At 40.0% G+C, this 18,966-nt stretch overlaps 1 protein-coding gene across 4 annotated transcripts in view; it reads right to left on the reverse strand.

The window, feature by feature from the left end:
• The window catches only part of sli (slit guidance ligand), a 710,118-nt gene that overhangs the window by 120,050 nt on the left and 571,102 nt on the right, over positions 1-18,966 (reverse strand). For all 4 annotated transcript variants that reach the window (XM_083142573.1, XM_083142572.1, XM_083142575.1 and 1 more), the window contains one exon: positions 6,909-7,050. In XM_083142573.1, coding sequence (XP_082998699.1) covers positions 6,909-7,050 — 142 coding nt within the window. The remainder of the gene's footprint in view (positions 1-6,908; positions 7,051-18,966) is intronic.

Consider the following 18,966-nt stretch of genomic DNA (forward strand, 5'->3'; position numbering starts at 1 on the left):
GAGACTGGTGTCTGCAAACCGAGGCGACAACGAGACTGGTGTCTGCAAACCGAGGCGACAACGAGACTGGTGTCTGCAAACCGAGGCGACAACGAGACTGGTGTCTGCAAACCGAGGCGACAACGAGACTGGTGTCTGCAAACCGAGGCGACAACGAGACTGGTGTCTCCAAACCGAGGCGACAACGAGACTCGTGTCTGCAAACCGAGGCGACAACGAGACTCGTGTCTCCAAACCGAGGCGACAACGAGACTGGTGTCTCCAAACCGAGGCGACAACGAGACTGGTGTCTCCAAACCGAGGCGACAACGAGACTGGTGTCTCCAAACCGAGGCGACAACGAGACTGGTGTCTGCAAACCGAGGCGACAACGAGACTGGTGTCTGCAAACCGAGGCGACAACGAGACTGGAATCTGCAAACCGAGGCGACAACGAGACTGGAATCTGCAAACCGAGGCGACAACGAGACTGGTGTCTGCAAACCGAGGCGACAACGAGATTGGTGTCTGCAAACCGAGGCGACAACGAGACTGGTGTCTGCAAACCGAGGCGACAACGAGACTGGTGTCTGCAAACCGAGGCGACAACGAGACTGGTGTCTGCAAACCGAGGCGACTACGAGACTGTTGTCTCCAAACCGAGGCGACAACGAGACTGGTGTCTGCAAACCGAGGCGACAACGAGACTGGTGTCTCCAAACCGAGGCGACAACGAGACTGGTGTCTCCAAACCGAGGCGACAACGAGACTGGTGTCTCCAAACCGAGGCGACAACGAGACTGGTGTCTCCAAACCGAGGCGACAACGAGACTGGTGTCTCCAAACCGAGGCGACAACGAGACTGGTGTCTCCAAACCGAGGCGACAACGAGACTCATGTCTGCATACCGAGGCGACAACGAGACTGTTGTCTCCAAACCGAGGCGACAACGAGACTGTTGTCTCCAAACCGAGGCGACAACGAGACTGGTGTCTCCAAACCGAGGCGACAACGAGACTGGTGTCTCCAAACCGAGGCGACAACGAGACTGGTGTCTCCAAACCGAGGCGACAACGAGACTGGTGTCTCCAAACCGAGGCGACAACGAGACTGGTGTCTACAAACCGAGGCGACAACGAGACTTGTCTCTACAAACCGAGGCGACAACGAGATTGGTGTCTACAAACCGAGGCGACAACGAGACTGGTGTCTACAAACCGAGGCGACAACGAGACTGGTGTCTACAAACCGAGGCGACAACGAGACTGGTGTCTCCAAACCGAGGCGACAACGAGACTGGTGTCTCCAAACCGAGGCGACAACGAGACTGGTGTCTCCAAACCGAGGCGACAACGAGACTGGTGTCTACAAACCGATGCGACAACGAGACTGGTCTCTACAAATCGAGACAAGGGAGATCTCTGCAGAAACGACGAAACGAGATCCTATCAATTCTCGTATCGATACCAGCCCTAGCCATAAAGTTCTCACGGTCGAGGTACACGAGATCAATAGCTCGAAGCAGAATTATCACATTACTTCCGTTCAAAAATTCATCTCCGCGCAGAACGAAACAATTCCCCATAATGATCTCTTCGTTATGTGCAATTAGGAATTATATCGCCCCTTTCAGAAAAGCACACTCGAGCGAAAGAAATCTTTTAGCGAACACAAAAATGATTTACGATTCAACGTCCCGGAATCTAGACACTAAAAAGACAATAAAGGAGGCAGAGGGAAATAACAGAACCAGCTGGAAATAACATTTTAAAGCTTCCATAACCTCGGGATATTGACATACCTACACTTATGAGCCTAACGACTGGCCGGTGCTTCTAAGAATGGACACGTCGCTCCCAGCGTGTTGGAACACGTTACGAGGCACACCAGCGCTATCTGGTGGGGAAAAGTATCTGACGGTAATCAACTCGGGGCCGTAATTATTGCATCGGGGTAATTTCTGAGTGGTGTGAACTTGCTGAAGGATATTATTATACGTCTTATAATCGTCAAGCCCGACAGGGGGAAAGATGGACGTGTGATAACTGCCAAAAGGCTAATTCGGCTGGTGTACGGAGAGGTTAGTTGGCGAGCCTAGAAGGAAGCTAGACTGGGTTTCAGAGATCTACGCAGGACAGAAAGCAGGGCATAGGCGTGCAAAGACCCTTTGATTACAATAACTAAAAAAAAGTGCCAAAAAATGACCTTTAAAAAATGCATTTATGACCTAATACATGCAAGAAAATGCCCTATAAACTTAGAAAAATGACCTAAAAATTCTGAAAGATTTGTAAAACAAATTTATAAACTACCAATAGAAATTCAAATTACAAATTAACGTTACAATACCTATCCCATGTTCATTGCGTATGCTACTACAAGTAGGAAAGTTCACTTTTTGTCATCTTTTACACTTTAAGTACCGAGTTGCAGTCAGTGATGTGCCGTAGACTATAAGTTTACGTCTACATGCGTTGTCTACACGTAATCTACGCGTAGATTACATTGGGTTGTAGTTTACATAGACTACGTAGACAATCTAAAGTGCATTAAAATTAATTTTCAAGGCTTTCATGAAAGGAAAATGACATTTTCAACTATATTGGTTCCTAACGAACTGAAAAGAATCCTTTTACAACAAAACTTCTCTTCTCCTCTATCATCAACTATGGAAGAAGAAAAATAGTATGCAAAAAACAACAACAGATGGCAGTCGTGAGGCACGGGTGGTCTTTTTCCCATAAAACACTAGATTATTTCCTATATTAGGTTTCTTCCTAGGTGGGAAATTGTTCGAATTTGGAAGAAAGAGTATGAAAAGTTCTTTTCGCACATCAGCAACTGATACGCAGTATAATTTTCTTTCAATTCCACGGCGCTCTTTGCTAAGTTATCACCTTTCGTCATGTTGTTTACATAGATTACCTAATCTACGTGTATAAAATAGTCTACGTGTAGAATGTAGACTATCGTTGTTTACGCATAGACGCACATCACTGGTTGCAGTACACAACGAAAATCACATGCAAATTTTCAAAAGTGAATGATTGTCGATTGTGGGACAAGAGAGCCTTGTACGTACATGGAAAAATTTCTCTTGACTTCCACCGACACAAGAGGAGCATACTTGAAATGAACAATATCACTTGAGACACTTGCTGTTAAGTCACTTTCAATTCCATGATGTGCAAATCGCTTCCCTGACAAAATGTCCGATACTGAGCACAAAACTTTGTACCCCTTGTTTTCTTTAACAATAATCCGTCTGGCGACAATGTATTTATTGATAGAGGGGGAAATCACATTGTTTGAGCTGAATTGTTACACAACAGCTTGTATCAACAATACTGCACAGAATTTATTTGTTTCTTCAAACACAGTCATTCAGAACTGCGCTGAAGGTAATGAGACAAGAGTCGGAAACGTCTCTCCTCAAAAGTTACATTTGAAGGTAAAATGCACCTTCTTTCACCAAAATGTAGAAAAATGACCTTTACTCTAAAAATGGTCAAAAAATGACCTTTACTCCAAAAATGGTCAAAAAATAACATTTACTCCAAAAACGGTCAAAAAATGACCTTTACTCCAAAAACGGTCAAAAATGACCTTTACTCCAAAAACGGTAAAAAATAACCTTTACTCCAAAAATGGTCAAAAAATGCAAAAAATATTCCCTAACAAAGGCATCCCAATTTAGTCACTTACGTATAAAAAACACGTTCCTATCTACTTATGCAATGTTTCTCCCTTACCCAAAAAAAGATGCTTTTGCATCAAAATCCTAGCCCTAACAATAACTCAAACTTGTCACAAATGTACTTTGCTCCCCTCTTGTATTTCCCTTCTCTGAGGTTCAGAGGCTATTTTACATATAAACATGGTTCCATACAGCAAATCCAAAGCAACTACACATAATTTATTCATTTTCAACAGTGACGGCAATTAGGGAAGGCATGGGAGGGGGAAGTTATCTCCACACATTTTGCCACCACACTATGGCCTCTTCATCCTAAGCCTTGTCTACAAAAAAAAAAGTGAACTAACCTTGCCCCCCCTCCCCACTTATGTTACATAATCTCCGCTAATGATTTCCAATGTATGGCCAATTAATTTATGATGCAAACACACAGAGGTAACACTACTAAGGAATATAGTGTGTGGGAGTGTTAATAACAAGAAATTTGCTACATAACGAAGTTGGATAATTCAATTTCATAGGAAATAATACACCTTCATCTCCCTCCGTACTTGCTTGGAATTTTCGTCCCATTGAAAATACTTATTTTTTCTTAAAGAGTATAATATTGTTCAATAACAATGCTTAGATTCCACTACACTAAATTTCTCAATGAGAGTATTAGCTCCCCCCCCCACCTCTATGCGCACGCCTATGAAGCAGGGATGGTGCCCAGAGCTGGCCAAGAGTTTAGCCGTGTCCCGCACGGGGCATATAACGAAAATTGTTTAGGTTAATTTTAAAAATCCGAGATATCAGTGATTTATATATCGCCCTCAACTTTTTCACATGGAATAATCTGTTAACATACACACCTTATCATTTTACACCCTTAAAATTGTCGTCCCTGCCTCAAAGTTAAACAATCCATCTCGTATGAACATTTTCCTTATTTTACGTCGGTTTCATGTCTTATTGGCTAGTCGCGACGATGAGGATGAGCGATGATTACATAAAATTTATGATGGGATACTCGCAAGGAACACCTGTCGTCGGGACGGGACTCGAACTCGGTAACTTCGGGGGCGAGATCGTAAGTCGTCCAGTTAACGCACTCGCTCACTGAAACGTCAAGAATCAATCTCGTTTAGCTTATTAGAGAAAGAGAGAGAGAGACAAAAAATAGTGAGTGAGAATGAGAGAGAGAGAAATAGGGTGAGTGAGAATGAGAAAGAGAAGGAAATAGAGTGAGTGAGAATGAGAGAGAGAGAGAGAGAGAAAGAAAGAAAGAAAGAAAGAAGAGTGAATGAAAATGAGAGAGAGAAGGAAATAGAGTGAGTGAGAATATGAGAGAGAGAGAAAGAAATAGTGAGTGAGAATGAGAGATAGAAAGAAATTAGTGAGTGAGAATGAGAGAGAGAGAGAGAGAGAGAGAGAGAGAGAGAGAGAGAGAGAGAGAGAGAGAAAGAAAGAAATAGTGAGTGTGAATGAGAGATGGAAAGAAATAAGAGTGAGTGAGAATGAGAGAAAGAGAAAGAAATAGAGTGAGTGAGAATGATAGATGAAAGAAATAGAGTGAGAATAAGAGAGAGAAATAGAGTGAGTGAGAATTAGAGATGAAAGAAATAGAGTGAGTGAGAATGAGAGATGAAGGAAGTAGAGTGAGTGAGAATGAGAGATGAAGGAAATAGAGTGAGTGAGAATAAGATAGAAATATAGTGAGTGAGAATGAGAGAGAGAAAGAAATATAGTGAGTGAGAAAGAGATTTGATTGATTGATTGATTTAGTTTATTTTACTTCTCGTTTTGTGCCTGTTGGCTAATTTGCGAAGATGGGGATGAGTGATGAAATGATGAAATTGATGAATGGACATTCACAAACAACCAAGCCCGACCGGGATTCGAACCCAGGACTCTTGGCGTCGCAGCGCGATGTGCTAACCACTCGGCCACAGGGTCGGGCAAGTGAGAAAGAGAGAAAGAAAGAAAAAAAATAGAGTGAGTGAGAATGAGAGAGAGAAATAGAGTGACTGAGAATGAGAGAGAAAAATAGAATGAGTGAAAATGAGATAGAAATAGAATGAGTGAGAATGAGAGAGAGAGAAAGAAATAGTGAGTGAGAATGAGAGATGGAAAGAAATAGAGTGAGTGAGAATAAGAGAAAAATAGAGTGAGTGAGAATAAGAGAGAGAAAGAGTGAGATGAGAGAGAAAGAAAGAAAAATAGAGTGAGTGAGAATGAGAGAGAAAGAAAGAAAGAAATAGAATGAATGAGAATGAGAATTAAATTGAGTGAGAATGAGAGAGAGAGAGAGAAAAAAAGAGAAATCGACTGAGCTAGTGAGATCGAGTGAATGAGAGAAAGAAATAAGAGTTAGTGAGAATGAGAGAGATAGAGATAGAGTGAGTGAGAATGAGAGAGAGAGAAATAGAGTGAGCGAGAGAGAAATCGAGAAAAAATGAGAGATATAGAGAGACAGAGTGAGAAAGACATACAGAGAGGGAGATGCAGAGAAGGAGGGAGAGACAATACAGATAGATAAAGAGAGAGAGAGAATTGAGGGAGGCAGTAAGAGAGAGGAAGAAATAAAAATTGTTAAGGCCTCAAGGTAATAGATGCAAACATCATATTTTTTGCATTATTTTTTTCGAGACGAGTGGCGTCCTCTCGACTCGTGGAAATAATATAAACAAAATTATTTTTAAATAAATACTACAACAAACTAGAAACAATTTAAAATAACCGATCGATATCCAGAAAAAAAAGCAAATGAGAAAAATTGAAATTTTCAGGGAATAGCTTTTTATACACAAAATTTCGTGGTCTTACCTAGAAATAAGCTAGATAATGAATGTATTCCGTTATATCTATATAAGCCATCTTTTTACTTTTCATGCTAAAATAATTACAATAAAATATTACGAACAATAGCATACAACTATTATTACTGTATGCGAGCCAGTGTGTAACAAGCCGACAGATCGATTTTACTACCCTGCTCTACAAAATTAAACTTCCATTATTGTCATATGTAATAGTGCTCTTTACTTAACTTCAATATTTATATATACTAAGGTACGTATAAACTTATTTATTGAGAATGCTAATACACCTCAATCAAGATGTAAAGACAAATAAATTAATGAGCTTGGAACTCACGTATTTGAACTAATAACATATTGTAACAAAAGTACACATAATTATTTGAGTCCTGCTTCAGAAAAGAGAGAAATATATCAGATGTAACACTTACAGTTCAGTGGTGCCATCTGGTAGGTGGTCAGGAACTACAGTGAGTCCCTTTTCCCTGCAGTCGACGATCCCATCGGCACAGCGACATGGGTGAGGGCATTGGGGCTCGGGCAAGCACTCGCCGCTGGGCCTTTCAACCAGTCCTGGAAACATCAAAGGAAAAACGTTAAATTGCGACCGCACTTTAGGAATTGCCCGACAAATTACCTTGATGATGCTGCTAGATATGTTCGGTCAATTGCCCAGTGGCTGGGCAAAATCACCTGTGCAATTTCATGGGTGGCAAATTAGTTAAGCAATTTGACGCGCAATCTTATGAGACCAGGGGCGGCTGACTCCCGGGGCACCAAATCCCTTGGTCTGATTACATAAGCGTGACAGAGTTTATTTTTAAGTCCACTTTTATGCACAGATAGGCTAATCGGGACTGGACCTACAGTTTTAAGTGGAATCCGAACCACTACCCATACAGCACAACACGGTTCCAGATATGTTACAGATACGTAACTCGTGAAACATTGTAACATTGCAGCAACATTGCGAAACATTACTGTGATGTTTCAGGTATGTTTCAGCAATGTAAAAATGTCCGCGAATCTAACATAACATTCGTAATGTTACAGAAACATGTCAGTGCAACATTACAGAAACGTGTCAATGTAACATTGCAGAAACATGTCAGGGGAACATTACAGATACATTTCCGTAAGGTTTTGTGATGTTTCAGTTACATTACAGTGATATTATTTCACATTATTCCCATACAGCACGACATGGTTTCAGATATATTACGGATACGTAACTCGTGAAACATTGTAACATTGCGAAACATTAGTGATGTTTCAGGTATGTTTCAGCAATGTAAAAATGTCCCGCGAGTATAACATAACATTCGTAACGCTTTGTCCAACGTGGATACGGGCAGCGCGGTGCGTGCGGTGCGATGCGAGCAACGCGGCAGTCGTATCCGATCAAACCTGTAGTCAGCAATGAGCCCGTCCTACGTAGACGCGTGACGCGTGCGATTCGTCCGCTCGCAACGCACGCAACGTTTGATTTTCAAACAGGTTTGTTTTGTATCGCATTTGCCGTCCGGTGGCCAGTCGCCGAGAAAGATGGAAGGGCTTATTGCGGGCTTATTGCAGAAGTGCAAAGAAGAAATATGTTGTGGGATAAAAGAAACCCTCGTTTCAAAGATCGTTTAATTGTTGATAAGGAGTGGGATTCCGTAGCTGAGAGTACAGGAATTAATGATAACAAGCACCATCCAATCTTTTCACAATATAGTCAAAGGTGTTTATTGTCATTCTTGGGTACTGATGAAATGCATTTTCATCTGCTCGTAGCTGCGGATACAGATGATGAAATTCTCCATACGGCAACCTATTCCTGAAGATTGTGTGCGTCTTTTGTCTGTGACGTCTCTTGTGTTCCTTCAATATTTTCATTTTAATTACACTACTTTCCATTAATAGCACGGAGCGCACCGAACTGGAAGCCATTTTCCTCGCAACTGCTCAACACAATCGCACGCAGTAACGTTGGACACTCCCTGCGTTCACGCACATATCTGCGGTGCGGCGCTCGCATCACACCGCACGCACCGCGCTGCCCGTATCCACGTTGGACATAGCGTAATGTTACAGAAAGTAACTACTTACACGTACCGTTACGAGAGAAAAGTAACTACGAGCCTGCACCGGCTATCGAACTCGGGACCGCTTAAGAATTATTTGAAAGTTACTGGTCCGTAGGTATACTCGAATTCGAGACGACATCGATTCCAATTTTTAACATATTTTAGATGTATTGATTCGATATCGAACTTCGATGATAAAAAATATGTAGCGCAGAGCTCCGAAAAAATAGTTCTCATCATAATTGGGGCATTGTTCCTAACGTGCTAGATTTGCATCGACACCGCTCGTTCCGGTTTCTCGCGCGGGATAACATCTTGTCAGCCCGGTCCAGCAGCATCCGAACACGGTAGCCCCCCCTTCCATTGGAGTACAGAAGGCGGTTCACGGCGCCTCTACTTAATATTGGATCTGACGTGAACAAGATGGCAGGGGTTGTCCGAGGCGAGTTCGTTACCGTTGGACCCATCACATCTGTCATCCCGAATGATGGATACTGCCCCGTTGCTTTGCGAGGGAGACGCGACTGCATTCAATATTTACATCACGTTTGCCCCCCCGCATCGGTCTGTATTAATCAAAACACACGAAATTGTCATTCCAACTCGCTTACTTGTGTGACGTGTGCAACGAAATTTGCAAACAAATGTCAGGGATAAACTATAGACGAGCTATTGATAGGAACGTGAAGTTTTCGTTTTAAAAATAACATCGAAAAGATGAGCAAAGGACAATAAAGTGTTTCGGAATCGTGAATTAACGCGAATTATTCAATTTTTCAGAAGAATAACGAATCTTGCACTTGTAAATTTTGCGGCGTTTTTCGCGTTAAACTACTTCTGTTCAAATAGAGTTAGTTACCTGAAGCGAGCTGCCCGATGATCGGAATCTATTTCACTTGCGAGGCTTCCATAGACGGACTTCAAGCTAAATGGAAACTGGTGTACAGAACAATTTCAATCCGCGGGCAATACATATAAATGGTTTGCAGAACATTCACAAAATAAACCTTGGTACTACTCATATAATCTTCCAAGATCAGTTATTATTTTTATAATACGTCTACATACAGGTCATGTTCGCACTAATGAACATTTAGCACGATTACATATTACAACAAAACAAGCCAGCACATGTGGAGAAATTAATCAAGATGCCACACATCTTTTTTTACATTGTCCTAATTTCGACAGAGAACGAGACAAATTATATAATGGTTTGCGTCGCCATGGAGTTCCATTCCCTACATCTCTAATTGACCTGCTCACGGATCCCATCCCTCCCACTATATGGCTTCTTTATGGATATGCAAGAAGATGTAATTTGACGATCTAGCAGTGTGTGTGTATATATATATATATATATATATATATATATATATATTCTTTCTTTCTTTCTTGTGAAAAACAAGTGCATAGTGAACTAAATATATTTTGCCAAAAATTCAGAAAGATGACTAAAATCGACTAACAGTTGATAGGGTCAGAAAAGAAGAAGAAGAAGAAGTACCTGAAGCGCTATGAGTTATGTTATTTCTACCCTACTTGGTGAAAATTCCATTTAAAAGACATTGTCACGCTTAATTTATTGCAGTTTGATGGTTTAGTGTTTATGTCTAGGCGCCGATGAGATGAAAGAGTTTTCCAAATGCAATGAATGCGACCATTTCTCACAAAGGTAAGCCATGAATATATTTTTTGTCACTAAAACTAAACTCTCCATTTTCCAGAACAAAAGCAATGTGAAAATCTTAATTATAAGAGGCACGAATAATGTTGCTCAAAAACGCGAAAAATAACAACAAATTTCAATAAAAAATAGCATCGAAATTTACGGAAAAATAAAAGAAAAACTTCACATCTCTAGCGATAGAGTAAAAATTTTATGTTTGCATGAAGACCGTATTAACTTTTCATTTATCTAGTTTATATAAATATAGTGAAGTGGATAAAATAAAGCTATATTTTTGTCACTTCAAACACTGCCATCTCGTGGCAAATTTCTGTATCGTTCACCATTTCATATTATGGTTGATAACGCCACATAAATTTCGATATCATAGAGAGACCATTACTTCTAGAGATCAGAATGAGACTATTGACCGTGAATACAGAGATTTCACATTCGAATCTCTTCTCAGTCCAGACTTTCGTATTTTCATTATTTTAAGTCGCTTTACTGTTACTTTTAGGCTTATTGCTACGACACGCAAAATACCAATTGACACAAATATATTGACTCCGAAAACATACTAAAGCGCATAAACTGCTAATAATACACTTCTCATGCATCAAAATGCATACAGACACGCGAAGATTCACGTGAATTCTTTAGAAGGAATTCTAGGCAGAGGTAATTTTACAGATTAGCGAAAAGGGGAGGAAATATTCGAAAATGACAAATCTAGCGACGGGCATTGGTGCAGCCGAACCTTAAAGCATGTCAATTTTCCTGGCTCTTGCACATTTTCGGATGTTGCTTCCTTTTTTCCCATTCTTGTAATTTTCGGCTCTAAAATTCCGTGTTCATGGGAAAATTCCCTGCTGGGAACATCAGTGGCTTGGACTCGAACCCGTTGCCGAGATCAAAAGTCGACAACTTACCCCTCGCACCTCTTCAACTCTATGACGCAATTGTTAGAGCTTGTGGTTGACGACCAATCTTTATGTTAAACTCTTAAAAAATGAAATAATCTAGAAGGTTCGTTCAAGGATAATATACTTTATAGTGTAAATATTTTCTAGTATTTCCTTTGGACGATCCAAGACAAGAATCAACAATTTTAATTATTCCTTTTTTTTTTATTTATTACATTCCAATGAAAAAGGTAGATTTGCTTTCCAAGTATCGAACTCAAACATCGATATGTGTATTAATCGATAGTTCTTCACTGTTCGAGTACGTTGTCTTCCCCCGCCAGATGGTTCTGCTTGTACTGGGTATGTATAGTCTGTGGTTTATAAAGCCTTAGAAAAGTGTTCGCACAAGTCAATAGAGAATATGCTTAGTGTACCATCCTGTAATAGGTAATCCTTGGTTCGTTCATATAGACATCGGGATGAATGTGGCAATTTGTAAGTTAGTTAATAATTTAATATGTTAAAGAATTTTGGATTCAAATGTACTGTTGATCGTGTGTATAAGTGTGTTCGTTTCCCTGAATAGAAGAAGATTAAAATTGTGGTCAGCCAATCCATGTGAAAGTGTACAAACAAGGTTAATTGTATTTTTATTCAAAGTATCACTTATTATGTATGAAATTAAAGGAAAAACTGTGCAGAATTTGTAATTATGGTAACATTATAGTATAAGGGAAACGGATTTCTTCAAATTTACAGGAGAAAGTACTTACGGAAATAAATTTCTGTAGCGTTGTGGAAGTTCGTGAATGTAGTTTTCATCCATTTTAATGGGAAAACATGTAGTTTTCTGCGAAAATCTCTGTCTGACACGCTGTTTCTGCTGCCGCCATTTGCTTTCTGCACGAGAGTACAATGTTCCGTGTGTTAAGATGACGCAACCTTATAGTCAGTGTTTCAGCCTCGCCGTGTTTTCACTAGAACATGACTTGTCGTGTATTTTTATTTTTTTAAATTTATTTTTTTAACTATGCTTGCTTAACCTAACCTAACCTTTCGGAAAATGGTTTTTGGGGCTAACGTGAATGGTTTTTGGGGCTAACATCAATGGTTTGTGGGGCTAACGTCAATGGTTTGCGACGTATTAGCATAATTTTAAATCCGGGCACGAAAATAGTAGGTATTTTCCGGTGAACGAGGTTGCAACACTGCATAAATCAACAAAACACTCGCACAACGCGCCCTGAACCAGTACGTACGTTATCCCCTGCCATAATGTGTTACAGGATCGAAATAACAGGTAACAGTAAGTACTCGGAAATGTAAGAAATAGACATTATCTTAGTTAGAAATGCATTATTTCACCGTAGCAAATGTTCCGCATTCCAAAATAGTACGTTAGCAATGTAAAAAAGTGCGAAAAATATGATTTATAGGCGTTTCCCTTATACTATAAAGTACCGTAATTATTAATACAAACATTAGTTTCATGGCTTTTATGTAAATAACATATTGTTTCAAACTTATTACTTTTTACAGTAGAAGTGGGATTCTGTGTGTGATGTCTCCACTTAATTTAGTTTCATTGCCATACGAAAACTAAGTAATTCTAATTTCGTTCTAATTTTCTCACTGATTGTTTCTATATCTTAAGTTCTGAAGTATCATACTTCATTTCTGAAACAAACCTTAGTTTGAAGAATTTATTTATGATAATTTTCAAAGCATTGTTCCATAATCCTACAAAGCAGGGTGGATAAAAAATCATTATTTTTTAAGTTAAAAATCATTTTTGTTGATATTTTTATTTAAATCTATTTAAAAAAAACAACGCTTAAAATTCTTGCATGTTTTTTGGCACCATACATATAGATATTTGGGTAAAATTTCAGTAACCACCAAACGTCTCTAATTCCCGTATTTTCATATTTTTTACATTGATATTTACATATTCTGCATTCCTAAGGATTCTTGAAGGTGGCATTTCGTTTTTTCCACGCAAATAATCTCAATTTTAGACATATCGAGTATTTTTTTTTTGTTCGCTTTCGCTTGCGTTACACGCAAAATGGCTGAGAAATCTTGACTAGCGTTGCCGATGATCAGTGGTTATGCAGTGTTGCAATCTCCTTCATAGAGAATACCTAGTTTCGTGTTACTGATTTTGTATTTTTTTCCAGGTTCGAAAACCCCACGAACCATGCACAGATAGCCCCACGAACCATGCACTGATAGCCCCACGAACCTTTCACGCATAGCCCCACGAACCATTTCCGGTAAGGTTAGGTTAGGTAGGGTCACGTTTAGGTTACAATAGTTAAAAATTGGTTTCGAAAAATATATGCGTAGCCCCACACACCATTCTCGCATAGCCCCACGAACCATTTGCGGAAACGTACCTTCTTCAGTTACAAAAACACGTGTTTGGAAACACTGACCGGGATTACGTCATCACACACAGGCTACATCCACCTGGAAGTAAATGGATGCAAGAGCTTTCGTGCATCGGTCACAGATTTATATCGAAAAATAGATGATTTTCCGGCAAAATTCAATGAACCATGCGAGAAAACGCTTCCCCGAACTTCCACAATTATAAATAAACTGCATTCGGTAAGTAATTTCTCCTGTAAAATTGAAGAAATACGTTTTGCGGATACGAAAATTTTACCGATATATGTTTTATTTATAGAAAGGCTTTTTCTAGTAAACGTCCCTGTAAAATATTTGAACAGTTTCATTAAAGCTTATGTAAACATACATTTTTCTGATACTGTAACTATTATGGAAATGTTTGTTGACTTTGTTAATGAAACTAATAATAATTTCAGTAACTTTTCTTCCACTGAAAATAAAAAATTCTGAATGTACTGTATAATTGTAACTTATATATATTTTTTTAGTCCTTGCAGCTACCATGTTTATTTACATTTTTATGATAATGACACTATTTATGGTTTAACATGATGAGTATTTTGTATATTTTTCTCCACAAAATGTTCTCTACTTTTGCCTATAAAAATTGCTGAATTTTAAATCAAGATAAATCCTGTGTTTGCATTTCCTTTCGTATGAGCTTCACACTTCAGTACATATATTTCCTTTATTTTCCTATCTTGGAGCCTAATAATCACCATTAAATAATTACGAGATTAATGTACTTTCACCAAAAGTGATTCTGATATATGCACATATGTACATTATTATATAAATTATTTATTTACTTAAAGTGATTTAAATGAATCCATGGTGCTACAAAGTAAATAATGTCCATGCTGTCACATCAGTCATAAAATGTATCACACCCACACAGGCAAAAAATGTTTATTAAGAAAAGTCTGTTGCAATATTTTTAGAAACTAAAAGCATTTAAATGTTCAGTCAAGTTTGCTTTGTGAAAATGTAATGAAATTGTTTCAGTAAACCCATATCTTTCAGAGTTTTCTGAAAGACTGAGAAAAGTTATAAAGTCATGTCTCAGAAGTGCCACACCCGTCACAATTACAGAAATGTATTTTCTGTAGCTAAAAGTTGAGCGAGGGGAGGAATATTCTGAAATTGAATAACTTTCATTAAGGAAAATGAAATCACATGAATTGGGAAAGTGACATATTCTGAAATTAAATAACTTTCATTAAGGAAAATGAAATTACATGAATTGGGAAAGTGACATATTCTGAAATTAAATGACTTTCATGAAGGAAAATGAAATTACATGAATTGGGAAAGTGACATATTCTGAAATTAAATAACTTTCATGAAGGAAAATGAAATTACATGAATTGAGAAAGTGGCATATTCTTAATTAAATAACTTTCATGAAGGAAAATGAAATTACATGAATAGGGAAAGTGACATATTCTGAAATTAAATAACTTTCATTAAGGAAAATGAAATAACATGAATTGGGAAAGTGGCATATTCTTAAATTAAATAACTTTCATTAAGGAAAATGAAATTACATGAATTGGGAAAGTGACATATTCTGAAAATTAAATAACTTTCATGAAGGAAAATGAAATTACATGAATTGGGAAAGTGACATATTCTGAAATTGAATAACTTTCATGAAGGAAAATGAAATTACATGAATTGGAAAAGTGACATATTTGAAGATATTAAGAAAATAGTTTTTTAAAAAAATGTAAATTAGTCTGAATGTCACAACCGTCACAATAGAATTGCCCTTTTGTGTTATTTGGAAACCTCATTGTTGCATCTTGCTTTATGTACCTGGGAATTTAACAGTAACTGATGAAAGTATGGTTTTCCTACATGGTGTTGTGGCCTTAAAAAAGCTGAAAAAGTCTAAGGGGAGAGAGACTCAAATTTTATCAACCTAAGGACCTTTACACACACGTCTGTAGGTGCGTTTCAGCTGTACTATCACAAGAAACGAAAAGTAAGCAGAAGCTAAGACCAGAACTTTTTGCCCTGTATGTACACGTACGGAACGTTCCCCTCTGCCTGTACCCAGGTGATTATTGGACTGGGGAGAAGGGGACTGGATCCATGAGTCAGTCATCGGAGCTCTTTAATGGGCTCCCCAACCCTTCTCATTCAAAAGCTATTTCTCAAACTACCCTCTTGTCACCGCTGACATATGGCAGTTGACGAGATTAACTGATTCACTAGTAGCGCTTGGGCAGTGTTGCCACCCGACGCGTGTTTCTGAATCGAAGGTGGTCGTGATTGACACACAAGCTTTGGCGACAATCCACCTGTTTGCTTCTTCAGGGCGAATGTCCTTTTTGTAGGTGATGAAAAGGTGTCAAATTTCCTCTCCTCGCAGGACATGCAAATCCTACTTGAACTCATCAAGAAAATCGGTTCTCATTTTGCGAGTTCTTCCAAGTACGTAAGAACAATGGCGCCCATTAGGTGTCACGCCCTTTTTATTAGTTTTGTATTTTAGACGTCAATCATTCAGAATCAATTCTAGTACTGCGTGTGAAACATATTTCATGCATTTCATCTGCTTTTTATTTGAGATGGGTAGCATCACCATCTGCCTCCCTACAGATTCGCTGGACCTATTTAGTTTCGCTCATTTTATTCACCTATCTTCTTCTTCTTCTTGCAGGTCTGGGTAACTAAAGCCTGTTCTGTGATCATTCCATCGGCGATATGGTTTTTCTAAATTTCTGTTTCCTTTTTTCCTGTAATTGAATAGTTTTTTTTTAGTCAAACTGTTATCTAGCATTCCCAGAACATGTTTTAACCACTTTTAACTAATTCTGAATTTCTAGACCGAGACAGCGGTTCGCAATTCGAGAACGGAACGAGACAGTGACTCGCATCACGAGACGAGAAAGAGACAGTGAGTGACTCGCAATGTGAGACGAGAAAGGGACAGTGAGTGACTCGCAATTCGAGACGAGAAAGAGACAGTGAGTGACTCGCAATCACGATACGAGAAAGAGACAGTGAGTGACTCGCAATCACGATACGAGAAAGAGACAGTGAGTGACTCGCAATCACGATACGAGAAAGAGACAGTGAGTGACTCGCCACCACGAGACGAGAAAGAGACACCGATTCGCCATAACGAGACGAGAAAGAGACAGCGACTCGCCATAACGAGACGAGAAAGAGACAGCGACTCGCCATCACGAGACGAGAAAGAGACAGCTACTCGCTTCACGAGACGAGAAAGAGACAGCTACTCGCGTCACGAGACGAGAAAGAGACAGCTACTCGCGTCACGAGACGAGAAAGAGACTGCTACTCGCGTCACGAGACGAGAAAGAGACTGCTACTCGCGTCACGAGACGAGAAAGAGACTGCTACTCGCGTCACGAGACGAGAAAGAGACTGCTACTCGCGTCACGAGACGAGAAAGAGACTGCTACTCGCGTCACGAGACGTGAAAGAGACTGCTACTCGCGTCACGAGACGAGAAAGAGACAGTTACTCGCTTCACGAGACGAGAAAGAGGCAGCTACTCGCTTCACGAGACGAAAAAGAGACAGCTACTCGCGTCACGAGACGGGAAAGAGACAGCTACTCGCGTCACGAGACGAGAAAGAGACAGCTACTCGCGTCACGAAACGAGAAAGAGACAGCTGCTCGCTTCACGAGACGAGAAAGAGACAGCTACTCGCTTCACGAGACAGCTACTCGCTTCACGAGACGAGAAAGAGACAGCTACTCGCTTCACGAGACGAGAAAGGGACAGCTACTCGCTTCACGAGACAGCTACTCGCTTCATGAGACGAAAAAGAGACAGCTACTCGCTTCACGAGACGAGAAACAGACTCTCATCACGAGATGAAACCGAGGTAGTGATTCGCAACTCGAGACGAGAAAGTAACAGCGATCCGTAACTGAAAACAAGAAGGAGACAGTGATTAGTATTTCGAAGAACGAGACAGTGATTCGCAACTCACAAGACCGAGAGAGTGATTTCATCTCGAGACGAGACCGAGACAATCACAAGTCGAAACAAAACCGAGACTGTGACCAATACCTTCAACTAGTACCGGTGCCGCAAACGCAGCTTCGCCCTACCTAACCCCGGTGCCGCTTAGAGCATGCCTAGGGGGTGAAGAGGGGGGGGGCGTACTACGATAACAGAGCGGTAAAGACCCTCAGTGGAAATCCAATTCCTCCTCAACTGCTATTGGCATATGAAACGGTGCAAAATGCTTTCAGCGACATATCCGGCCCCCCCCAATTTTATGCTCCCGAAAATTTCCCCATAAAAGGGGAGGGGGATGTTGTGGCATTATGATCGATGCGCTCACAATGGAAATTATGTTCCTCCCCTGCTGCAACCCTTACCAGAGCCCCGAAGCATCCAACCCCCATCGGATGCCATCAGACGAACTGGGAACAGTGTTGCCACCACAGAAAGCAAAATTTCCCTTTTAGTAATGTTTCCCTTCACCTCAAAAAACCATATATCATCATTAATAATAATACAAGTGATAATAGTAGTAGTACGTATTAGTAATAGCAGTAGTGCATTCGTTGGCCGGTCTCCTTATACATGAAAGCACATTCATCAGATCATCCAACACATCCTTCTTGCTAAAGGGCCAAAAGTTTAAAACCGTAGAAAAATTGCAATTGTTATTATTATAGGAAGTTTACCGAAAGCGGACCCCGCTCCCTAAAACGGACCACCGACATATTGCTTCAGGAAAGTGCTGCAGACTAGCGGTAATAGTATGAACTACGTCTGTTGAACATGTTAAAGCGCCAGTGTTTTGTTTGCAATAGTGGTGGAAAGATGTGCACACAAGAAGATTCTGGCTACAGTTGAAATAGTGGAAGCCTGAAGTTGTGGCCTCAACACGTAGTTTTCAAGCAGGTAAGAGTTCATCTCGTATTAGTAACGTGTAATAGTGTAGGTAAGCAAATACATTATGTATCAGAATATCATGTCAGACAATAGAAGGAACGTGAAGACATGGAAATGGTCGCCAGAATCCATGACGAAAGCCATAGAAGCTGCCACAGGGAAGAAGATGGGTGGAAGAAAGAAGCAAAAACATATGGTGTTCCCAAAACTACTTTGATCTGATCAAAAGAGAAATACGGTAGTTCAGTGCAAGCAAGGGAAAGAAGTTGCCTACTTTACCTGAAGAAACAGACGAATCGTCCGAAAATCTGGATGTGGTCTCGCTTAGCTCAATGTCCACAGGAATTGATGACAATGATGCGTTCTGCGACGGCAAGTGGAGATTTCCGTAGTGAAATATGGGTGCGTTGTGTACAGTGTAGCTGTTGGGCCCATGTGGAATGCTCAGGAGCGGAAAAAGACATTTACTTACATTTGTGACTTTTGCAAATGAATATGGATCGTCCTCTTTCGTTCATCATTCATTATCTTACTACT

Source organism: Lepisma saccharinum, chromosome 21 (genome assembly GCF_977018435.1).
Source record: "Lepisma saccharinum chromosome 21, izLepSacc3.1, whole genome shotgun sequence".
NCBI lineage: Eukaryota > Metazoa > Arthropoda > Insecta > Zygentoma > Lepismatidae > Lepisma > Lepisma saccharinum.